The 26,429-nt window shown below is 44.0% G+C and overlaps 1 protein-coding gene across 24 annotated transcripts in view; it reads right to left on the reverse strand.

The window, feature by feature from the left end:
- Positions 1-26,429, reverse strand: part of LDLRAD4 (low density lipoprotein receptor class A domain containing 4) — a 514,307-nt gene that overhangs the window by 288,380 nt on the left and 199,498 nt on the right. For 18 of the 24 annotated variants that reach the window (XM_057504005.1, XM_057504000.1, XM_057504003.1 and 15 more), the window contains one exon: positions 8,114-8,567. The exons of 2 other annotated variants lie outside the window; for them this stretch is intronic. In XM_057504005.1, coding sequence (XP_057359988.1) covers positions 8,114-8,153 — 40 coding nt within the window. In that variant the 5' untranslated portion in view covers positions 8,154-8,567. Of the gene's footprint in view, positions 1-7,777; positions 8,042-8,113; positions 8,568-11,565; positions 11,585-13,524; positions 13,547-26,429 lie in introns of those variants that run through there. 4 more of the 24 variants (XM_057504015.1, XM_057504009.1, XM_057504007.1 and 1 more) reach the window with 3 other exon arrangements.

The following is a 26,429-nucleotide window of genomic DNA, read 5'->3' on the forward strand; positions in this document are numbered from 1 at the left end:
ATATGAAGAAGCTCTAAGCCCAGGTGCTGCCTGCAGGTGTGAAGGACCATGTGCTGCCATCCTGCATCTGGAAGCAGGAGCTGGCTTCTTTTAACTGCTCTGGGAACACTCTGAAACACCAAAGTCAGCTGAGAGGAAAAAAGTCCATGTTACCACATTCACACTGTGGTTGGTTAAAGTTTTTAAATGGAACCATAAAACATATATCCAGATGTTAAAAGTATGTATTTCCGATGCCACTTCTATTTCTGGGTTTTCACATTTGAACATTTGTCCTGAAATAGCCAACTGCAGACCTGGAACTCCATCTCAGGCCTACTGAGGCACACACCAGTGACCTGTGGTGACTAAGACCCCTGCAGGAGAAACCGTCGTGCCTGGGCTGCCTCTGATCACAGGCAGGCAGAGTGACTCAAGTGTGGAGGCAGAAATTATACCAGATGGAATATAAATGAAGAGAGACGAAGCCATTTACTGGAGATTTACCTAAGCAGAAAGGCCAGAGGTCTGAGCAGAAGTCCTCAGCCTCTTGAGACCCCACTCCCAGCTCCCCTGCAGTGTGTGAGGCCCCTTCTCTGAACCAGGGAGTGTGTCACTCATGACATCATCTAGACTGTGAGCTCCAAGGAGAGAATCAGATCCATCTGTTTTGAACCCCTCATAGGTATGGTGTGTGATCTCCCATTAAATACCTGCTAAAGGAGACCCTTACATGTAGTTAACCTCTTGAAGGATGAAGAGAAACATTTACTGAGCACCAACTGTGTGCCAGGTTCTCTGTGTTTGATACACGTTGCTTCATTTAATCCTTACCAGAACCCTGTTAAGTAGTTATTATTTTCATTTCAGTTACAAAAAGTGTACCTCAGAGACTTTAGCAAAGTTGTCAATGTCACAGAGCAGGAGCTAGGAGCACACTTCAGGCTCCTGGAGGGCACGTGCTCCACAGCCGCCAAGCTCCTCCCGCCACGGTAAGCACAAGACTCTGAATGAAGGATCCTACAAACATCTGCACACCAGTACAGCAGGAGTCTAGGACCCAAGAAAGAAATCAGGTGACCACCTGTCCAAGCAGTCTCCTGCTTTCTACACAAGCATCTGACAGAGTAAACAGCTCCATTCAGGGGTAACTTTTAACATCTAATTTTCAGTAGTGTAATGGACAAAGGTCAACATTTTTCAAGTAACCTAGTAAGATTTGTAGGTCATTTCTGACCCTGACATTCAATGACAAGGAATTCATCTTAAACCAATGCAGATTACTTTCCTGATGGTAAAAACCAGCATTCAAAACAACCTTGAGTGTAAAATATATATTGTATATAAAATATATACAGCCTTTGTGTATCTATTTTAAAATCCAGCAATGAGTTATCACTATCGGTTTGAGTCACTTTAGGATGCTCTGCTCACAAATAAAAGGAGCTGGGAAATGGAAGATTTCAGCAAAACAATAGCATCTGTCAGATTAAATAGTAATTTGAATGTTTTTGACTTTATAATTCCCTACAGCATTTTAATTATTTTGATTTTATAGCTATTTAAGAGCTATAAAAATAACTTTATAACTATCTTTGTGCTGTACATATTTAAATAACCTCAAAATAAATACAGTTACAGGCAATACTGAAATTATGTCTTGTCCTTATTTAAGATAGGTATGCATACCACTCAGACAGTAAGCAACTGTGCTGCCTCTAAAAAAGAAGACAGTCACATTTGCCACAACTGGAAAACCCTGGACACAGTGTGTAATGGATTATAGGGAAGAAAATGGAGATGTGTTTAAAGCTTATTAGAAAACAACAAATTACATATTATTTACACACAGAAACAATGCTGTTAAATAAGGGTTAGGTTTGTAACTGAGGACAGATATCAGGCTAAATAGAGCAATGCAAAACCCAAGCATGTCATGCCTCAGTCCGTTCTGATAGCTCTCTCAGTAAACCTGATTTCCCTCAAGCCAAAGCATGCAATATTTTACTTAAAGCCATTATCAGTCATTTCTACATCTATTAAATCACAAGTAGAAGATCCTGTAGGCCCCTCCCATGCACATAACAAAAGACTTCATGGACCTGAGATAGACCCTCAAGTCAGAGAGGAAGAATGGTAGAAGAACAGAACAAAATGGAGATAAAGCATTAGTAAAAGCACTGAGATATTAAAAATGCAGAAACTATCTGGGGATGGGTAGGTGGCCTAGTATGTCCAGAACTTTAGTCACAGCAAGAGAATAAGTGAAACCAACACCAAGGATTTGAATGCCAGGCAAGGAGTCTAAACTCTTTATACAGAGCAAGAAGAAGTGGCAGAAAGTTGTGGGGCAAGAGAAGGTATAGTTAAAGCTGCACTTAAAGAATGCTGGGAGAACTAGAGAGGGGTGAGAATGGCAGCAGGATCAACCACAGCTCAAGTATGTCTGGTGCATGGGCTCCCCAGCAGCCCCAAGAGGGGACTGCAGCACTAGCACGGGCAAGACAGGGGCACCTGGGCTGCAGATGGAAGGAAGCAGCATCACAGAGTACCGGGAGCTGCCCTCCCCATGGCTTTCTCTCCAAAAAGCTTTCATGGTCTTGTCGTTTGGGAAATGCTGCTCACCATCTGCTCATTTGGGACCTTCACAGTGCATAGTCTCCTATTAAAGACTTTGAGATGTTCCATAGCAATGAAACCAATTTAATTTCTTCTTTCAGAATGTGGTAATGAGTCCCATCCCACACCTTTTAATGAAAAACAGCACTCAGTGTCTCCCAAAACAAGTATCCTCCAGGCAGTTTTGGAAGTGTGAGCCAAGTCAGCCTTGGGTCAGCATAGGGCACAACCTTGAAAAGATGAGTAATGGGCTGAAGGTCTGGGTAGTAGAAAGGCATGGCTCAGGATCCTTGGGGCTGTCCAGAGCCCTGGGAACAGTGCAGCCACAATCACGCCCCCAGGGAAGGCCACAGTCACCCCATGCAAGTCCCGGGACTCCGTCTAGTGTGAAAGAATTCCATGGGAGAAATTCACTTTAAGCAATTCTTCCTTTTCGATCATTAGTGTCTAAGAAAACCTGGTCACCAGCACCCATAAAATAAGTTCTTTTTCAAATACCTAAAGACTATTAAATCAACTCTCATCCTTTTCTCTTATAAGTGGAATAACCTTAATTTATTTAACAACTAGGTCTGATTACCCTTTTCACAAAAAGATGCAAGTTCTACAGGAATCTGATTTGTTTAATTAGTTATCCAAGGTTAGGTGTCTTTTTAACATCGACTGAAATGATTCAAAGAGTCTAAGAAAATTATTTGTGCAAAACCTTTACAGTATCTTTAGGGTGGCTTTAAGGGTGGGGAGAAGGCAGAATCTCAAATCAGCATCTTCTTTAGGAGGTACAGGGTGATAACCCAGGCAGGATGCTTTCCAGTTCACCGGAGGATACAGTGAACCTCAGGCAAAACCTCCCTCACTATTAGGAAGCTTAAGTGGAGGGCTGACTGACCCCGCCTGGAGGCAGTGGGGGTTTGTTTTTTACAAGAGTCTTATCTTGCTGGAGTCCATCCATCTACATCATTGCCTCAGTGAACCACAGCTAGGCAGAAAGACTGCCCCAAAGAACAGTAACAGTACACTTCGAACAAGTGAGCCTTCACCCACCCAGAAGAAGTACTGGTATCCTGATCACTGACTCCTGGCTCGCAGGCAGCCTTCACAGCAGCGTGCTCCCAGGGCTCCCAGCGTGCACTGATCTCAGGCTCTGCAGGGCAGGCAGGGCAGCTGCATCTCACAGCGGAATGGTGGGGACAGGCAAGAGCAACTGTGACCAGGCAGCTTTAAGAACAGCTCGGCACAGACTCCGAAACTAGAACCAACCAATCTCTTTGAAAAGTCGATCATAAACCTTAATAAATTTCACATCTTCCGGCCCGATACTTCTGCTTCTAGGAGTTTATCCTAAGGAAAAAACCCAATATACAGAAGAGCTTTTCGCACAGAGATGTTCCTCAAAGCTTTATTTCTAAGGGTAAAAACTGTCAAAAACTGCAATACCCAACAGTAAGAGCACAATTTAAAAATTCAAGTACACATACAGAAAAGAATATTATGCACCAATTTTAAAGCATATTTATAAAGAAAACACTCAAAATATGATGTTAAAAGGGAACAATCAAGTTATAAAACTGAATATACATATGATGAACAGAGTTCTGTGAGAAGAAACTAGCACAGGAAAAAGAATGAAAGGAGGCAAGCCAAAATGTTAACACTGGAAAGGTCCATATGGCAAGAATATGTGTAGGTAATTAATTTTCTTCTTTTACATTTTCTGTGCTTTCCAAATTTTCTTACAATGAGCAGATATTACTTGTACAGTAAAAAATTGTTTTAAAATAGTATTTAAATGATTGAAATCATTTCTAAATTACATGTGCTGAGAAAACTAAAAACAACGTGTAAGTTCCTATATGCAAGGATCAGACTAAGAACATCATAATTAGACAGTTGAATTTCCAATACATATCCAAGTGGGTATACCTACATTCACAAAGGAAGCACAGTAGAGGAGCAGACTTTTAACCACAAGGGCAGGCCAGCAGGGACACAGAGCCTTCCAGGCTCCCACCACCCATCACAGCAATTTCATGCAATTTAAAACAAGCAGTGGGCTTGCCATGCAAACACAGCTTCACACATGTCTCACAGGCTTCCCTCCCAGCTAGACTGCAGCCCCTAAGCCCTTCTTAAATAGGAATCCTGAGAAGCCCCCAACCCCACTGATGAGAACTGAAACATAAAATGAACTGACAAATTTTTTTAAAGTAGAAGTATGGTTAACTGAATAGTGACTCTTGTCTTGCCCTAAAACAAGATTGAAAGCCAAGGAAAAATTCCCTAACTCCTTCACCACTTCAGGTACCTAAGTCAAGGTTCCTTTCCATTAGCCTAGAGAATGAGCAAAGTCAGTGAGTCTTCAATTTCAAACACTAAGATGTTAACACCTTTAGTTGTCCCTGGATAAGACTAAAGTCACAAAACAGAAAAGCACACCAACTAAGGGGGTGAGCCCAGCCTCCTCCTAACCTCCATCTGAAATACAGCTTTGCCAGCTTCTTAGGCAGGGAGAGAGGATCAACTCTTTCATCCTACATCATAAGTAACTTTCACCAACTTTGTAGTCAAAGAAAGACAAAAAGATCAGGCAAAGAATAAAAATGGTGAGCTGAGTCCATACGAACCCACCTTTAGAGAAGGCCAGGCACTTCCAGCTCCTTTATCTTACCCCTCATTATTTCTGAGAGTTATCAGGAAGCCAAACCACTGTCCTACAGGTCCTAGTGTGCGCAGCTCTCACAGCTAAGGTTCGACACTTGACAGATTTCTTAAGAACAGGCACATTAGTTATTTTGATCATCCCTGTTGAAGGAGTAGGACCAGTCTGTTCCTTTTTTCAAGATTTGACTCCCCCAACCCAGCTCTAACCATGCATCTCTGTACAGTGCTGGTTCTCAGTGCTTGCCAGACTGTCATGTGCATAGGCATGTGGGGATCTCATCAGAATGCAGGTTCTGATATAGCAGGGCTAGGTGACACAGAGCCCAGTAAATCTCAGTTTCTGAGGGTGAGACCCAGGCAGCAGTAGGCTCCCCAGGTGACCCCCATGTGCAGCTGAGGTCACACACAATGCTGGAAGATTTGGAAGGAACAGTGGGATAGATCCAGCCCCTGGCTACTGAGTATGCCCCTGCACTGTAAGCACATAGAACAGGCTAACACTGGCCTCACAGTCCTTCTGAATAGTGACAGGTAACATAGATAAAGCCTGCAGTAAGTTCTGATTATTACTTAGGTAGGCTTATGCAAATAGGAAGAGGCCAGATTTGTAAGGAAATGAAGTTCTTGGGAAAGCTATGAGTTAAAAATAAGCAATAACTGGGAGGGACTTGGAGATGGGAGGCTGAGAGCAACTGTGGGAAGATGACACAGGGCCCTGGGCACAGCCACCGACCAGAGTGTTAACAGTCATAACAGCTGCCATTTACTTGGGCCTTCATTAACATGCCAGGCACTGTCCTAACTCCTACAAATTCTCCAGCCAGAACCTAGGGGTGTCCCTTATTCAAAGCCTAATGTCCCAAGGCCCCAGACTTAGGCTACCCTGGGATCTGATAGGTGGGGGTTTCCTTTCCCTATGGGCAAAGGAACTGCAGAACACCCTGCAAGGGGTGAGGGCTGCACATGACTGTCTAAGTGTGAGCCAGGTGGACCCATGCCAGGCCCTGGACAGGAGGAGGCTGTGCCTGGAGTCCTGTTGGAGGGCATCCTGCTACCCTCCACTCTGAGGTCAGGCCCCTCTGGAGGGCTGAAGGACTGGGCCCTGGCAGTGAGGCAGAAGCCTCAGGAGGCAGGCAGAAGAGGGCACAAATGCAGCAGGGGCTCAGGGCCCAGGTGGCAATGACAACTGATGAGTGAGGGGATGAGGCTGGTCTACATTTGGAGACCTGTGCAGCTTGGCCTCAGGCTCTTATTTTCCCATTCTCTCTTCCTTCCTTCTGTGTTCTTGTTTCCTCTTCCTCTCAGAGCTGTTGTACCTCCTAGATTCCTCTCCTCCCCAGGAAGAAGAGTTGAAGGGCAGTGCGCCTGGCCACATCACAGAGGTACTTGGTGTCACAGCCTGAAGCAGGAAGGGGCATTCCATGATGGAGCAGCTCCTGTGACTGAAGCGGCTGGAGTGTACATTAACAGAGGACAGGGCAGGGTTCCCAGTCAGCCAGTCTGGAAGCCTGAAGATGGTTCAAGAAAGCTCAACTTTGTGTGCTCGTGTGTGCTTTCATTTAAATCATTTGAATCATGCTTTGATCATCGTCATGGACCCTGACCACCCTATGAATACTCCCCTCAGCACAGCCCCCGGGATAGAGGTTCCTATGTTACACACACAGATGCCAAGAGGTCTGAGGAGTTCGCTCTGAGGTCTGAGTACCCAGAGAAGCAAGGCGCAGACCAGGTAACCCGGCTCCACACTGCGGCTCCGCGGCACAGGCAGCCCTGCCTGGGGAGCAGCGAGCTCTGAACTGTCTCACATATGTCTCTCATTTTTCCTCAGAGCAGCACCCTAAGAGCTACACAGACCATCTCCCTTACAAATGAGCAAAAGGAAAGGAGCTCAGTGACTAGCCAGCCAGGAAGGCAGAGTACAGTCCACATCCGTGGGCTCCAACCCTGAGCTGCAGCCCCTCCAGGCCACCCACAGCATGACCTGCTCTCTCCACAAAATGTGAAAAGCTACACGTTTTTAGGACTCACAGAACCAAACAACGTGGTCACTTCTTATGACTATTCTACTGTCTTTTAAAATAAAAAAATTTTTTAACTCTTTTTATTTAAAAATGTTTAACCTGGATTCCATGAGGTTCTTCAACTTCATGGCCCCATTTTACAAATGAGAAGCCAGAGATGCAGAAGGACTAAGTGACTTCTTGGGATGTTGAGTGAATCATACAAGGACAGGACCCAAATTCAACAGCCTCTGTGTCTCGGGCCACAGCTCTGGGGCACCAGCCAAACTGAGTAAAATCTCTGCAAAATGTGCAAGCTGGCAGCCAGGCGGCCAATCAATGCCAAATACTGATGCCGGGGGAGCTCATTCATAGAAGTATCCTAACCATAAGTTAGTTAGGCAGAGTCACCACTCCACCACCACGTGCACACAAATAAACCCGAGGAAGAAAACTACACATGGGGAGGGGAGCCTCCTCTTCAGCAATAACCTTATTCCCTGGAAAAGTCTTACCAGATCTGTAAAGAAATGAACATTCCCTGTACACTGCTCTGCAAGTGACATATTTCCTTTAGAGAACAGCAGCTTGCAGGATATTGTGTGCCCGAGTACACAACAAAAGCAGAATCAGAAAACATCAAATGCTTTTTCAAATTCTATTTAGAGAGAAGGAAAACGTGCAATTATTTTACCCAAATCAGTCACCATGGCAGCCTAAGCCCCCTTAACTCTGTATGGCCACTGTTTATAAATGTAAATGTACATTCATTTCCCACAGTTGTTTAGTATTTTATTACCTGTCACTAAGAGGGGAAATAAAGTTTTCATTTAAGTGTGGAGGGTTCTCACCTGTGAAAGCACGTGTGGCCTGAAAACCAGCCTCCTGCATACTGCTCCCGGACAAGCCTGTGCCCAACTCTCAAGCTGTCCTGTTGAGAGTAAGCCGCCTGGGCAAGGCCTCAGGTCACTTCCATCTTAGCTCATCGGAGTCCATTGCTTGGCCCTCACTGACTCTTGGTAACATCTGAAGCCCACCTGCCTACTCCTACACCCTGAGCGCAGGTGGAAACTGGGGCGGCACCCAGTCCAGCAGCACCTAGGGCACAGGGGCGCGTCAGCCGTCCAGCCAGAGAGCGGAGGCCATGGTGAGCATGGCAGTGAAGGAGGCTGTCCTGCCAAGACTGCTGTCCTGCCTCAGAGTCAGGGCCTCCTCAGCCGTCAGTAGCGTCCTGCATGGGTCTCTGCTGCTCCAAGAGAGCTCAGTATGGTCTCAGCTGCAGCTCTGCACTTGTCTCTCCCCTTGCTGAAATTAAAAAGAAAGAGATCACTTTTCTGATGACCTGCTGGAACACTGCATTAACAGACCCATAGAAGACAAAACTGACAAGTAACAAGACACTCAGGGTCATGCTCATGACCACACTGGGCACTGGGGGAGGCTGCTGCACCATTCCCCCAATGCCTGTGGGAGGACAGGGGGCTGCACCTGCACCTGGAACGAGATGGAACAAGAGAGTACTGGCTGCTCCGCGCCCCTCTAAGAACAGTCACAAGGTCACACAGCACTCAGAAGTCCTTCCCCAGGCCACTCATAGTTCCTAGACGCTCTAAAGAAGAAACCCATTTTCCCAAGCTGGTTCGTGAGGTCTGTATCCACTGTCATCAGCATGCCAGGAAGTACTTGGTTTGAGCGGTTTTAAAAAGTAACTCTTAGGGTAGAAAACAAACGCTACGTTATTTTTTTTTAAAGCATGGGAAGAAAAAGCAAATTTAATCTATAAACTGTTCCAAATATATTACATTATAATAGAAGCATTTTACAAAATGTATCAGGTATTTTTAATGTTGTTATACTACACAAGAAACAGCATTAACAACAAGAAGGTTAGAAGCCCAAAGGCCCAGATTTTAAAAACAATCCTAAATATGACTCTCCAGTATTGGAGAAAAGAAACCTTTTCTACTACTACCACTTCATCCTACTCAATTTATAAATAAATTTTTGAAAATGTAAACTATTCAGTAGGTGACAGGGAAGGAAGTACAGCAGGGAGAAGACAAGTAATAACTCTCTAGCATCTTAATACGCTGACGGGACAGTGATGGACTTGCAATGGGGTTGCGGGGGACTTCAAAATATGGGTAAATGTTGAAACCACAGTATTGCTCATTTGAAACCTTCATAAGATTGTATATCAATGATACCCTAATTAAAAAAAAAAGTAACCTATTCCTCTTTTTCACCATGGAACTAGAGAAAAGAAAAATAATTTAAGAAAACAGCACATAAAAGAAAGGAGCCCTCTGTTAAAACCCTCTTGTTGCTGCAAATACAATATAAGGTAATAAAGTAAACATCACTAATACAGACTAACTCTAAGGAAGACCTTAAGCATTAATGAAGCACATTAATTAAAGAAATTCAATTGTATTGCCTTGCTGTAACTACAATAACAATCTCAGTTAATATGGTGTAGCCTAGTAGGAGCCCTTAAGTTTAATGAATAGGTAACAAATTTATTTTAATTAAAAATCATTTATGTAAATGGTGGTTTTGAAGTGTTTGAAAATGTGAGAAAATGTGAGAGTAAACATTCAACATAAATGATTAACACATACAATATCAGCACCCCGAGTCCTACACCAGCTTCTAAACTAATCATATGTGCTATACTTACAATATTAGGAAATGTAATTGTCAGATAAAAACAGAAGTCCACCTGCCCTTGATTTTCTTTGCCCTTTTCTATGATGCTTTCAGTGCACAGAAATGCTAGACTATTTGTTCAAATAATCTTTCTTTGAACTCAGATACAAAATGAAATATGATGAGGTTTTGTTGTTTAATTGCGAGGTTTTTGTTTATATATTTGTGTTTCATTGCAAAAGTTAAGCCACTTCACTTTGTTAAAAAATCAAGCTATCCTATATTATATCTTATATGCCAGAGAAAGATTGAGGCAGACGTGTGTAGAAGCAGAAGAAACAACAAACGTTTTTTCCTTTACTGTCTTTATCACACTTACCAATTCTTAACTCTACTTCTTCTGAAAGATTGGGATGGGCATAGGTGTGCTAACAGCTCATTTTGAGGTCTCAGGCATGGTACTGGCCAGAATTTTTAGGGCCTGATATGTGCAGTTCCCAAAAAAAGCCAGACAAATGCATTATGTTATCTCATTAATGAGTAACTTGCATATTCCTACATATACTCAGAGTCTCCTTTTATGCAATTTTCAAGTTAAAATGGAACTATAATGGCCATAAAATGTTTTCTTCTTAACCGCTAAAAGCACAAATAAGTTACCCTTTCTAGAAATACACAAGAAAGAGGTGGGGTCCCCAGAACTTAGAGGCTTTTTTCAGTGAGGGACCCAACTACCAGGAATGGGGCTGGGAAACCAGCCATGCTCAGTAAGAAAATGTCAGATGATCCAGTGGGCAGGGGAACAGACAAAGCACATCTGCTTTCACAGCTTAGTGACCAACCAAGACCCAGCCAGAAGGCAGAGAAACTACACAAACAGTTCCTGCCCCGTTCATCCTTACCCTCTTCCACTCTTTGTAGCTCCTGGCTATAACCTGCCACCTACCTTCCATTCTCAGCTCAAATGACCCTCTGAGATGCCTCCTTGATCATCCCCCGGGCTAACCTGGGAGTCAGGTGCCCACCTTCCCAGTGCTGGCCATAGTTGTGGCTGTATGCCTGATGGCTCAGCACCCATTTCTCGCGCAGGACTACAAGTGCCATGAGGACAAGGACAGTGACTGGCTGACTCTCCACTTCCCCTCAGCACCTAACGCACTGCCTGGCTTCCGATAAGTATTCAGAAATACATTGTTACTGAAAGAATGGATGAGTGCATGAAGGGCAGGGTGTTCAGAGGGGTGAACCAGAAGGGCTCAGCAAACTACTTGTAGAACACACCCATCCCAACCCATGGAGTGACAGGCAGCGCTCCCTGGGCTGAAAAGCTGGGCTTCAGCTCTGGCCTGGGCCTCTGAACTGGCAGGGCTTTTCCTACCACCTCACTATTCAAGATGAGATGGTGATTACAAGCAATGGTTCCTACCGCACTCACACTTCAGAGAACGTCGTCCTCTCCGTAGAGGCCCCTGGAGGTGGTTGCTTTAAATAACCCTCAAACCACAAAGAGAAAAATCTAACCCCATAGCAGTTTAAGTAGCTTAGCTATAAAACTAGTGTGCAGAATAGCCAGGACTAATGCCCCTAAACTGAAATGCCTTAAGCCTGATAATACTCAAATCAGGAAAATCATGGGGGAAGAAAGGCAACTTACCAAGGACACAAGGTCAGAGTAATCCTGAGGCACACATTCAAGAGCCCCTCTACAGCACGCACACTGCCATCATCCTATTAAATGAACACACACACACACACACACACACACACACACACACACACACACAAGTTCTATTTATACTGGGAAGATGGGCAGGACAAATCAGGAAATAAATTAATTCAATACTGCACTTGAAAAATGTCATTAAGTTCCTCCCACAGCAGACCAACAGTCACTAAGGAAATAGAACACACAGAGCGGAAAACACCCCACAGGAAAGGGCAACTTTTAAAAACACAAACACCCACAACCCCTAAGCAAATAAGTGTGGAATATGTTTGTTTTACCACTTATTCATAAAAACTTATATGAAATGCAGTCTTCTTAGGAATCACTGGGGAATGAGAACTTAACTGCATTCAACAAATCCCAGCTTTAAAAGTACATTGCAAAAATAGACATATGCAATTCAGGAAACACTAGTGTCACACACTGGGTACAGAGGCTAAAACCCAACAGAAAAGTGAAACAACTTTTTTCCAAAATCTAGTAACATTCAGAAAATTTGTATGCATAAAGAATAAATGCTGCAGTTTCATTTTTTATTTCCTCTCACTGCGGACACACTGCTTCACTGACCAAGTGTTGGTTACCTAGGTGACAGCTCGACTGAGCAGCCGGACAGGCTCCAGGCCATAGGGACTCTGGGAGCTGAGGCCCCAGGCCTGTGTCTGGTGACCTGTCACTACTCTGCCCACCAGAGAAGTCCAAGGGAGAAAGGGACACTGACAGATGAAAAGATGGCTCTAGCCTTGACCAACTCAAGCACTGGTATAAAATTCAAAACATAAAAATTAAAATATGAAGAGTTGTACTGAACTGCTTACCAAAAAAAATCTCACTACTGGCTGGTTAAGTTTAAAGTGGCAATGGACTTTTAGTGAGACAGATGGGAAGAAAAAGTGGGAAAAAGAAACCAGAGATCTACTTCCAACCTGAGCTTGAATCTGGTGTCGCCTTGGGAGAGTGATGTCACACTTCTCCACTTTACCTCATAAGCAGAAAGTATGGACCTTGCCAAGATTTCCTACCAGCAAAAACAGGCCCTGAGAACAAACAGGCCCCTGCCCTCACCACAGCCATGGGATGGAGAGCATGAGGCAGGTTGACCCCCACCCGGTTCTAGGTCCACTAACAGGATCTGATCAAGTCCTCAGCCTGTCAGGCTCCTGTTTCCCCATTTGTAAAGTAAGGAGGTAAAACTCGAGGTCCCCTATGATCTGAGTGTGATCCTGTGACTGTGTCTCTGGTCAAGGGAAATAGGACTATTTTATGATTCAGGGGTGTAAAACAATTCATAGCTATTACAAAACAATCTCAAAGCCATCCTAGCCCTGGGTAGCTTGGTGGGCTCTGGTTACTTAGGTCACAATTTCAGGAAGCAAGTACAAAATTTAAAATACTCATTTCAAATACATACACAAGCTGCAAATAGGAAAAAGCAGCAATTATATTAGAACATCCCTTAAAATGTCACCTTGGCAAATACAACACTTGATAAATCCTGAAGGATCTATAGTCTGAGACGCTACTTAAACCAAGCTGGAGACAGTTTCCTCCAAAATAATTTAGTAGGATAACTGTCCCTAATGAATAAGTAGGACTATAACTATCTCCTTACCCTATCTAGGCATGGAGGAGGCCTTCAGGGACCACCCACCCACCCTTTACTGTGTGGAGGAGCCTGAGGCTCAGGGAGGAGGGAAGTGTTGAAGGTGACAGTGGTGACAAAGACAGGTGTCAATCTAGGTCCTACTCCATGTTCTTCCACACACACAAACTGGCCAAAAGAAGGAGCTGAGACAGGCACACAATGCACACCTACACCACTGCCAGCAGGGAGAAGGACACTGAGACCATTTCCACCCTCCCAGGACCAAACTGGGCCATACTCACAGCACAACATGCCCACATGGAAGGCAAGGAAGGTCAAGGGCTTGGCGCAGAGTCAGACAGTCCTCGGGGGAGTGTGCACTGAAGGCCACCGGACCCAGTCTGAGCACGCCAAGGTTGCCCCTACTGTGGCCGCCAATTCTTTCAGATGGAATCAGCTTACAGTGGACGTGACAGGCAAAGACAAAGAGGGTTACACAAAAAGGGGGCTAATAAGTATGAGTAGAAAGGGAAGGGGAGCTGTCATTCATTCTTTGGTGAGAGTAGGAGAAGAGAATATGGACTGACAGCTGCTTATGGGAAACAATGTTCATCATCCTGGCGTGTATTCTCCATGCCCTCGCTCCCCATCAAGGTCTGCACCTACAGTTTCCCCACACAAAGCCACTCCCTGCCTCAGCTAAGGCAGCCTTCTTAGCTACCCATGTCCTGCCCATGTGGAACACCTGTGTCCTGCCTGACTTCATCTGGTCTCTGGACTACAGACTCTGCACCAGCTGCATCATCTTCTCATTCAGTATTTCATGGGCTATTTGCAGGGGCATTACTCTAGCCATGTATTACTGCAGGTGCTGGGAAGACAGCACTGAGCAGAGCAAACCAAGGTGCCTACATTCTCCTATCTCTGTGGAGGTGTTTCCTAATGGAAACCTCTTCTCGCTAATCTTTGTATCCCTGGCATTGGCCATGGGGAATAGAATAGAGCAGGTGCCCAATAAATATTAGTCATACTGCACTGAATCACATCAGAGCTTCAGCTGGGTCACCCTCTTGTACTCTACTATCTCTGTCCTGTGCCAGCTGCCCTAAGTACCAAAGGGATGGTGCATGAGGAGGCTGCTGGGCACAGGGCCCTCAAACTCTAGAGGGAGTCCTGACCCTCCGCCACATAGAGCATGCTCAGATGAAAGCTTTATGCCTAAACAGGCCAGAGGATGAGAAGCCAGGCTCTAAGCAGGCTACCCTGGGTTCACCTTATTCTAGGCTATATGTGATTTGATCAGTTACTTAACCCTCTGACCCTCAGTTTTCCCATGTGTAAAGCAAAAGCAGTGTAAAATGAGGCAGCACCTACCTCATAAAATTACGTTCATTTAATGAGGAAACATATATAAAACATTGGTCTCTAATAAATACTAAAGAAATAATAGTTACTACATGATTACAACTCACCTCAGCAGAATACTGATAAGTGATGTCTTGAGAATATGCCCACGCAGCCTCTTCTACTTCTTACCTGACCTAATTGGGCAAAGCGTGGCACTTTATCTCATAGTTCCTCGGTTGATTTGTCTTTATTTCTTTTTTAATGTTCTCCATAGATAAAAATCTAAGCTCAAAATCATTCTATGTCAGCTAAAACAAATAACAGAAACAGGAAAAATGATACAAAATTAGAGAAGATGCATAAGGTATTTGGTATGAAATATGTTAGAAGAATAGAAGAAAAAATGACAAAGAAGGAACTTGCCTTTAAAAGGGGAAAGAGCCTCTTGATACTCATTTTTTTTCATCTTTCATCTTGAAATATCAAACTCAAAAAACAGCAATAGACAGCAATAAATACATTAACCAATGTTAATTGCATTTAACCTTCTTGCCAGAAAATAATCATGCACAGTCCAATCAGCTTTTCTTCTGTCCTCTTCCATGTTTGGTTTGTTCCTTTTGTAAAGTGCTGACTTTTTAAGCCCTTCATGTGCATTTTGTAAGCTTGTCCAAGGCCCCAAGAATGAAACTGCACAGAGAGGGCATCTACCAACCCCTCCCAACATCTTGATAAATCTAAGCACTCCTCTTCACCACAGGAGGTACTGGAACAGAACCACCAACACTTTAAAGGCTAATAAAAATTGATCAGCAATACAGAAGCCAATGCTCCCTACACAAATGAAAGATGTGCATAATTTCAGTTGCTTGCATTAGGAAAAGTTTCTTAAATGTCCCTTGCTTATAAGATGCTCCAGACCAGCTCCAAACAGGGAATATCTAAATTTTGATTAAGTAGGTTTGTCTTGTTTGTTCATGTTCATTCTGTGAAAAATATATTCCTTTAGGGAAAAGAAATCTTTTCATTTTATAATTTTTTACAACTCAATATCAGACCTGAGGTGGTGAGATACTCCAATAATATTTTTCTTATATATTCACAAAGAAAAGTCTGTGTTGTCTGCAACAGACTTGGGAGGAGAGAGACACATAGTGAGCACCTGACAGGCACCTCCCCAACACCTGAGGCCTACAAGGCTCTAACCAGAGGCCCATTGCTCAATTTAATGTAGGTGCAAGTGTGAGTTACACACACACACACAGGGCTGTTTAGCAATATGTTCCTTAGCAGAAAGACTCCTTATTTCCTGAATATGCCCATATGATAAAATTTAGTGGGAGAAGTCCCACTTACCTCTGGAGAGAGGAAGAGATTCCCTCTTATTGCCTGCAGAGCAGACATCAGTACAGACCCATCCTACCTCCTCTTAGAACGCAAACTTCTACTCAAGCACTGTTTTTTCTCATTTAAGGGGACCAGAAGAACAAACTATAGTTTTTTTCTCATTTAAGGGGACCAGAAGAAGAAACAATATATAATGTATCACATACTATCCTAGGATAATCAGAGATTCTAAGACTACCTTAGAGAAATTATAGGTGCTCATGTAAGAGCTAAGTGATAATCTCTAGGTCAGCCTTTCAAGAATGACTTGGAATTCAACTGGGAAAGCCATCATTTAAGACACACCGAATTCTGGAAACTGAACTTACTTAGCTCTGTCAGTTAGCATTAGTGGAACAATTTAATCTGATCATAGAAATCCAAAGAGATGAGCATTTCAGCAGATGTCTGAAGGACATGACACAAAATGGTACTGTCTGAGGTTGGTCCCCAGAGCAGATGTCACCAGCAGCAATCAGTCCAAGAGTGTGACAAACGAGCTCTCGGTGGAACACTTACAAACAATAATGAACACTACATCTGTGAGAGGCTCCAGCATGCCCAGCCATTGGATGAGTAGTGCCTGACTCCACATGTACTAGGGAAGCCCTGATAGAGTTTCACATCTTCCTGGAAGGCTAGATGAGGCAGAGCCGCACAAGTGCATCTGTTCTGAAGAGCAGCTGTTGAAGAAGCCAGAGAATTCAGGGGAAAGGCTGCCTGGTATTTAACTAATGGACTTCACAAGCCCTGTCCCTGTGTGTTCTGGAGGCCTCCAGCCAAGCAGAAAGAGCTCATTAAACTAATTTCTGCTGCCTTGGTAACAAAAGGCTGTGCGTGTGCTCTTACACAGTAAATGCAAATGAGTGCTATTCATGGGGGAAAGCACTACAGACAGGTACTGCGTGTCCCGCCCAGCCGCGCAGGCAACAGTAGAGACATGCCCTCTGCAGCTTTACAAGCCCAGTGTGATGGGAAGCAGTCTCTCTCAGCACCTGAGTCCATGCGTTTGAGTCTGTTGTTGAGTTTACTCAGCTATAGAAGCACTTAGCAGTCACGGAAATTCTCTCATTCTACAAAGCATATTCAACCCATCAGTGTACTCCTCAGTATCCTCGATGTCAAGTGAAACCTGTCTGTCTTACACGTCCTCCACGAGATTGGGACAAGAGAATTCCTGCCATGCCAACAAAGAAAACTGCAGGGCTCTGGCAGCAAGAAGAAATGTAAACCACCAGATACGTAACCTGAAATCATGGTTCATGTTCCCCTCACTTGCCAAAATTAGCTACACAGTGTCTATGAAGCCTTTCATAATCTAAGTACACCACAGACCTCGCCAGCCTGACAGGCGACTTTCTGTGCATTTAAAATAGCATCTTCTTTCAGTTCCTTTTTCCCTCTCAAAATCTAGTCCTTGTTTATACCCTTCCCCTCTGGAGTCGACATGTAGAACTGGCTCACTATGACCCCTGCTCTGCGGTAGAGCCTGCAGCCCGTTTCTTCAGAGAGGCCCAGGCCTTCTGCTTCCACACCCCTAGGAGGCCAGCAGGGAGGCCCACGTGGGAGGGAAGCGAAAGCAGAGGACAGGAGAGGATTTTACCAGAATGAACAACATAGCCCTGTTCTCCACCTCCCGGTCTAGTGAAGTCAATCAGTTCCCCCAACAGCAAGAATGAGGATTTGACTTTGTTCCTCACAGGAGAGCAAGCTGCTGCTGCTTCATACTAAAATACTCTCTCTAGGCCAGTGTTCGCCAAATATTCAAAAGGAAGCATGCAATCATCAAAACTAAATTTTGTTCATTTTGACTTAGAAACTAAATATACTCATAAATGCATCTGAAATGGAAAAATATCCATATGTGAACAGACAGGACTACCATTAAAGAGCAAAGAGCTGCCTATTTCTTTGAGCTGGTTGGCTGGACGAAACGATAGGATGGGGGTGGGTGCTGAGAGCAGCTCCCATCAGGTGACAAACACGGCACTCAGGGGCTCTGCAATCCCCCTTGCATTGACACAGCTGTGGGGTGCTGTGCTCAGAAAGGTGAGCCCAGCTTTGGGGTCAAACAGATGGGCCTTTGAATGACAGTTCTGCTGAACAGTCCACCACACACTACTCAGGCAGTAACACAACCTCTCTGAGCCTCGGTCTCTTCATCTGTCAAATGGGACATTACTATAACTATAAGGCAGCAATGATGACTAAATAAAAAACACATGAAATGCATGTGCACAGCAGCATCTCACAGGCCCTCAATAAAAGGTTATAGCAGAAATGGGAGCAGGGAAGAAGGAAGGGATGACGCTGCCTGTGGTTGTCAGACCCTGGGAGATGTGTGGAAGGTATGTTCAGCTGACCAGGCATAAGAACAGCAAAAGAAAGATGGGGAGGGAAACGGAAAAAGAGAGTATTTTGCTGGGGCCCACCAAACTCCACTCCAGGGCTGACCACTCAGAGTTAAAAATCCAGGGCCTGTTAGATTAGAATTTAATACTCTCATTTTCAAATAATTACTTAAGTAGGTCAACCTCAGGTGCATTTCACTTTTTCCTTACCACAGGTCAAAATTCCCCCATCTAACTCAGACATACATCCACTCTGCCGCGGCTAACCTGGCCCCTGTCATCCCACTAGATTCCCACCCCAACATACAGAGGAGTCAATGTTAACTGCACACCCACTAACTGTAGGGATTCCCCACATCAGAAAAATCACTCCTATTGAAATGACTCAACTCCACTTCCTTTGAATAAAAACATGTTATTATGTTCAATAAAACCACACAAGAAATAATAGCTAGAGATGACATTTAAATAACTTATATAAACACCTAAAAATGGCTTCCTGGAAGAAAAGGAAATGATTGGCATTTTCAAGGATATTTTAAGAGCTCCATCTTTTCTTGTCCTTCTCCCCCACCCGCCTTCCCCCACAAATGAGTCATGGCCACATTCTCACTGCAGCGCAGGCTCCTGGCCTAGAGGTAAACTTGGGTAAAAGAGGGTTTTGTAGTGAGGACAGAGGCTGCCATTGAAATTTAAAAGCAGTGTAGCTACTTTACTACCATCCCTTTCCCTCTAGGTTCCCATGGAAACAGACCTCAAATCACCAAAAACAGGGTAAAGATAGCACCATGCCCAGTTTTCCTGCAATCTGTTTCCATGGGAACTGGAAGAGAAGAGAATGGAGGCTGGGTAGCCAGACTGCCTGCAAATCTCCATTCCTGTCAGCTGGAGATGCAGCCCAGGCCCTGCAGGCTTCCATACACTCTTCAGAGATGACACGTCCACTCTAAACATGTCTCTAAACATGATGGAAGTTTAGAGAAATGGAGGCTCACAGCAGGCTAGAATGTGTACCCAAAGAAGTTGCAAACCTCCAGACCCACATTCAGCAGGGTAACTCACCTTCTGAAGCAACCCTTCACTGACCAGCAGTGACCCATTGCAGACCGGGGTTCCCACATCAGGCTGGGCAGAAGGATCAGCCCAGAAGACAGAGGGATTCAACCTCGGGGGCTGGGACCAAATTCTGTAGTTTTTAATCAGCTCCAAAGGTAATTCTTATGCTTGGCCATGCTGGGAAACCAGTGATGGAGACCACAGCTTCCCAAAGTCTAAGGTGCTTGTGGATCCTGTGGGGACCCTGGTAAAATGCAGATTGTGGTTCAGCAAATCTGGTGCAGGGCCTGAGATTCTGCATTTCTAACCAGTCCCCAGGGCAAGTGATGCTGCTAGTCTTTGGACCACATCTAAGTAGCAAGGATTGACTCCAGTGAGTTTGACTCTAGAACCTTCTCCATAGACCAAAGATGGAGACAGAGCCCTTCCTGCAATAGCAGTTTATTCCCATCTTCAGCTGCCAGTCCCACCCAAGCCGGCCTTCCCATGTGCCCCAGCTAGCCTCGGTCCTCTCATCCTTTAGCTCAGCATCTGGCTCATTGCTGGACACATACACGCTCACTAAGTTTCCTTTGGCACAAGAATTATGGCCTGTAACATTTTCCTCCTTCTCCACTAATCCTCCACCCAACCTGGACAGGAAGTTACAATACTAAGCAGCAAGGTGACCAGATAAGAGAACAGAGAATTCCTAAGCCAACAAACAGCTCACAGGTAAGGACTCTTGAGCTGGTAAAGACTGTTAACAGGTGAACACATCTTTGTGGTATACAAAGATATATATTATATATATTTATATATTATGCATTATGTATTGTATATATACAGTATATACATGAGTATGTGTACGTGTGGAGATAGATATAGATGGAAACAAAACATATCGATCAATAATGATCAATTAACACATGGCACTGGAGGAAAAATTCACACATACTAAGTTCATCTCTAAGGGGATGACAAAATCACACCCAAAATCTGCTTGTGAGTTATAATACATATTAAAAACAGCAGATATTACAAATGATGAAGCCATTGTTGTTTTTCTTTTAAAAAAACCTTCATCTAGTCAGCTCTTGGTGACAATGCACAGGTGCGCCCAGTCATCCTGCCTCAACAGCATTCTCTCCTGTGCTGAACCTGTGTACGCCCGAGGTCCCAGGGTGACAGAAACTGCACAAGCCATTTTCGGGAGATGACATGACCCTGTTTTTGAGGGGATTCACTGGAATTAAAGGACAGGAGAGCCTGGCTCCTGGGTCCTTCCCTCTGAAATTGAAGAACTTTTGAGCAAGAGAGTAAATCTCTTCTTTTCAGCCCATGATGGGGCAAGCCCACCCTTCCAGCCCAGTTCCACACCCACAGGGGAAACCCTGCCTGTTTCTTCCTAAGGACAAAGGAAAATACAGTATCCAAGACAACAAGAAAGAACAGGAGCTGCCCCAGTAGTAAGTCCTGACAAACTCCTGGCACAGGTAAAGACTCATTAATATTTTCAATCCAATATGTAAACTTGTTAGAGCCTGGAAACTATGCTCACTGCTGTAACAGATTTGCCCATGAAAATTCAGAGCACTTAGGAAACCTTGTCAACCCCTCCCAGATTTCACAATAAAAATATTTCAGATGGAAAGGAAGAGGGGTTGTCAAGGAAGGCACATGCCTACACTCTCATTTTGCATGCCACCACCAGCATGATTGATCAGCAGGGCTAAGGGCACCCCAGAGCTGCCAACCCTGCCCCAAATGTGAACCTTACTGCCAATCCCCACCCTTGTCCCATGGCATACCTCACTTCTTGCTGTATCCGCTGTCTCAGTACCTCTGTGCCTCTCAAGTGACGTGGGAGGCGAGAAGGGGACACATGATTTTCAGGGCTGTCACCCTGTCACACTCAGGGCCAAGCTCTGCCCCTTCCAGTCCGGCCTCCTGGTAACCAGCTCCTGCAGCAGCCTCCACACTCCTCAGCACGGACTCCGCAGAACACAGAACTTCAAACAGTCATATACTTCATCTTGTAGAACACCTTAGGCTTATTTTTTTAATCCTGATGCACATTTTGAATAATATTTCAAAATAAGAATTGATATGTGTATTTCTTTATACTGTAATATTGCTTCACATCTATTATGAGGCTGGTCTTCCCCCACAGCTAAGTAGGTTTCCCATCTCTCCTTTACAGACAGGTAGGAACAGAGTCAGAAATGCTAAAGGAGTTGCTGTAACAAAATCCAACTTACAGAAGCTCTTCCCACAATAAATACAGTCTCTTTGCTTTGTACCAACTTGGCTTCTCCAGGCAAGCATGGCCAAGACCTGCAGGCCCCTCATGATCTCCACACCAAAAAAGAATAAGAAAAAGTGCCCCTTCCTCTGCCTGGGGGGACTCAAGCTCCGAGGAGATGTTTCCTGTGACCATGTCTATCTATAAGCTGTGTGGCCAGATACAGCACCTATGACAACAAACAGGTGACCAGAAATACAACCAAAGAAAGGAAGCCGAACACTTTTTCCTCCATCTCTCCCAACTATAATAACTCAGGAGGAGTAAAAACACAGGACACACACACAAAATTAAACTGTAAAATAAAGTCCCAGCAATTTTCTAGACTAATAAATTCAGGTTTAAAAAGAAGCAAGCAAGAGGAGAATGGGGCTTGGCTGGTTAGGAGTGATGACCACTCAGTCCTGGGCTCTTGCCACCCTCCACGTGACCATGGATAACTTTTCCAACTTCTCTAGTTCCAAGTTTCCTCACAGGTAAAGGGAGCAATGGAACTAGAAGCCTATCAGACCCCGAATAGCCAAAGCAATCCTGAGAAGGAAGGATAAAGTGGGGGGTATTATACTCCCTGACTTCAAGCTCTACTACAAAGTCACAGTAATCAAGACAATTTGGTACTGGCACAAGAACAGACCCATAGACCAGTGGAACAGAATAGAGAGCCCAGATATAAACCCAAGCATATATGGTCAATTAATACAATAAAGGAGCCATGGATATACAATGGGGAAATGACAGCCTCTTCAACAGCTGGTGTTGGCAAAACTGGACAGCTACATGTAAGAGAATGAAACTGGATTACTGTCTAACCCCGTACACAAAAGTAAACTCAAAATGGATCAAAGGCCTGAATGTAAGTCATGAAACCATAAAACTCTTAGAAGAAAACATAGGCAAAAATCTCTTGAATATAAACATGAGCAACTTTTTCCCAAACACATCTCCTCGGGCAAGGGAAACAAAATAAAAAATGAACAAATGGGACTACATCAAGCTAAAAACCTTCTGTACAGCAAAGGACACCATCAGTAGAACAAAAAGGCATCCTATGGTATGGGAGAATATGTTTGAAAATGACATATCTGACAAGGGGTTAACATCCAAAATACATAAAGAACTCATACAGCTCAACACACAAAAAGCAAATAACCCTATTAAAAAATTGGCACAAGATATGAACAGACAATTCTCCAAAGAAGAAATTCAGATAGCCAACAGGCACATGAAAAGATGCTCCACATCGCTAATTACCACGGAAATACAAATTAAAACCACAATAAGATATCACTTCATGCCAGTTAGGATGGCCAACATAGAAAAGAATAGGAACAACAAATGCTGGCAAGGATGCAGAGAAGGGAACCCTCCTACACTGCTGGTGGGAATGTAAAATAGTTCAACCATTGTGGAAAGAAGTATGGAGGTTCCTCAAAAAACTAAAAATAGAAATATCATTTGACCCAAGAATTTCACTCCTAGGAATTTACCCTAAGAATGCAGGAGCCCAGTCTCAAAAAGACATATGCACCCCTATGTTTACTGCAGCACTATTTACAATAGGCAAGAAATGGAAGCAACCTAAGTATCCAGCAGTAGATGAATGGATAAAGAAGATGTGGTACATATACACAATGGAGTATTATTCAGCCATGAGAAGAAAACAAATCCTAATGCTTGCAACAACATGGGTGGAACTGGAGGACATTATGCTCAGTGAAATAAGCCAGGTAGAGAAAGACAAGTACCAAATGATTTCACTCATCTGTGGAGCGTAAGAACAAAGCAAAACCTGAAGGAGCAAAACAGCAGCAGACTCACAGAACCCAAGAATGGACTAACAGTTACCAAAGGGAAAGGGACTGGGGATGGTGGGTGGGAAGGGAGGGAGAAGGAGAATAAGGGGCATTATGATTAGCACACATAATGTAACGGGGGGCACAGGGAAGGCAGTAAAGCACAGAGAAGACACGTAGTGATTCTATAGCATCTTAGTACACTGATGGACAGTGACTGTAATATGGTATGTGGTGGGGACTTGATAATGGGGGGAATCTAGTAACCACAATGTTGCTCATGTAATTGTATATTAATGATACCAAATAAAAAAAAAGAAGCCTATCAGAGTCCTTTCCTCCCCACAATGTATGAAAGAAGGAATTCATGAATACCACAAATTAAGTTCCTTCTCAGTAGTTTCTAGAAAGCTCAAACAGGTGCTAGGTAGGAGCACCTTCCAAACTTTAGGTGTTCCTCAACAACCTGGTGTCAAAAATAGGTGCCTAGAGAAGTAACATAAATGAGAATGTACCTAGAGAAATAATATAAATGAAGTGAATCATGTGAGTGCCGTGGAAGCATCTAGAAGAGTGCCTGGTACACAGAGGGTTCTCATCTACCTGGTGGGACAGATGGACCACAGATAGATGGCAGATGGATAAAACCAAGAGTTGCTTAATGAGGAAAAACTGTTTTATATTCGTGTTTTTAAAACTTGTTCAATTTAAATATGATTTTTAAAGTTAAGTTCTGTTGCAGGCTGGGCTACTGAACTGAATGTAGCCACAACTGAAAGGGGTCCAGGCCAGGAGGTAGCACCTGCTTTACATGGCTGGTCCTACCACATCATCCCCCATCCCACTGCAGTGCCTGTAGGAGCCTGGTAGGCTACTGTAGCCTGGTAACCTACCAGGGCATCCCACATCAGGTTCGGACCCTCTTTGGCCCCTCCCAATATGTCTGTCTTCTCTCTTTCCTTGCTTCTTCCTCCTCAGCAACTCCCTTAGTGTTGATGTTCCCGAAGTCCCATCATCAGGCCCTCATCTTCTCCCTCTTGAGCCTCATCCTCACAACCATCTACATGCTGAGGAATTCCACATCTGTGACTCTGGCTCGGAAAACTTTTCTTAAGCTCTATATCTACTTACTGGGCAGTCTCACTCACATATTCCCTAAATACACCCAATTTTAAGACATCAAAAACAAATTTGTCCTCCAAAACCTGTTTTTTCTTTTTATACTCCCTAAATCAAAACAGAAGGTGTGGTCAACCCAGAACCCCATGCTTCTCACCTGTACTCGCAGCTACCCACATGCCCACTGACCCCTTCAGGCTACTTTGCTTACATGGCCACAGTTTGTTTCTAGAGCAATCCTCTATTCAGGGCTTTCCTAGATGGAAACTGATTGTGGTTCCCCAATGCCTGTGGTGTAATGTGTAATTCCTCTACAGTCTGACCTTTCCAGACTATTGGCCTGCCCTCCACTCAGGGCCCTGCAGTCAGCCACAGTGGGCTTGCTTTCTGCCCATCAACCTACCAGGCTCCTTCTATCCCAAGGAATGGGCCACACAGGTCTAGGCCTGAGACACATTTCACTCCCTCCCTGCCTGCTAGTTCCTGTGTATCCAGGAAATGCCCGTCTCTGCCAGACACTCCCCCTTCCCACCAGCTATCTATACCCCAATACAGAGCTCTCACACACACAATGCACTGGTTCTCAGACTGTGTGGATCAAAAGCTCTGGGTGATTTATTTAAAACGAAAATTCCAAGTTCCATCTCCACACATTGTGATTCAGTGGAGCTGGAGCAGGTTACAATACCTTCCTTCATACATCCAAAAGACTTTAACACTGATGCAAACAGGACTACTCCATAGGCACTAATGGTCAGAAAAAGTCTGTAGAATCTAAAATATGGCTTCCACTCATTGACAGGACACAAATCTTAATAATTAAGAACATGCAAAACTGAAATGGACTGTCTTATGAGGCAATAGGCTCCCCATCACTGCAGTTGTTGGAGAAAGGCTGAAGAGCCACGTGTCAAGGATGTTGATAAGGCACTCATCCATCAGATTGAATGAACCACATCAGATAGCCAAGAAATGCCCCTTACTATTGAATGATTTTACAAAAATAGTAATTTCGCATGGGTTAACCCTTGTTGAATCTTGCTCAGAGACCTGCTGTCAACACTGACCACAGGGACACGGCATAAAGGATGAATGGTTCTCTCAGATACCAACCATAAAGATTCAGCTATGACCTAGATTCCCACAGAAACTGTTTATAGACAGAAAGTCAGGAGTCAAGTCCAGTATTCATCAATTTTACCTTAAAAATGGAACTTGAATCTTTAGTATTCCTACTATTTGAAGCAAGGAGCTGTGAAGGATATTTGGATTTGAGAGGGATTAAACCAAAGAAAGAATTCAGATGTTCAAGACCAAACAACCCTCATATTTATTCAGAAGTATTTTTTTCTCATGTTGAAGTTTTTTAAATGAAATAAACATATTACAGAACCTGACCTCTAAGAGCTTATAAAATGGTAAATCTAGGGGTAAAGAAATATTGATCTTCAAAACTCAAATATTTAATTTACAATAGCCAAGAATTGGAAGCAACCTAAATGTCCATCAATAGATGAATGGATAAAGAAGATGTGGTACATATACACAATGGAATACTACTCAGCCATAAGAAAAGGGCAAATCCAATCATTTGCAGCAACATGGATGGAGCTGGAGGGTATTATGCTCAGTGAAACAAGCCAAGCAGAGAAAGAGAAATACCAAATGATTTCACTTATCTGTGGAATATAAGAACAAAGGAAAAACTGAAGGAACAAAACAGCAGCAGAATCACAGAACTCAAGAATGGACTAACAGGTACCAAAGGGAAAGGGACTGGGGAGGATGGGTGGGTAGGGAGGGATAAGGGGGGGAGAAGTAGGGGGGTATTAAGATTAACATACATGGGGGGGTAGGAGAAAAGGGAGGGC

This window comes from Manis pentadactyla, chromosome 6 (genome assembly GCF_030020395.1).
Source record: "Manis pentadactyla isolate mManPen7 chromosome 6, mManPen7.hap1, whole genome shotgun sequence".
NCBI classification, from domain to species: Eukaryota; Metazoa; Chordata; class Mammalia; order Pholidota; family Manidae; genus Manis; species Manis pentadactyla.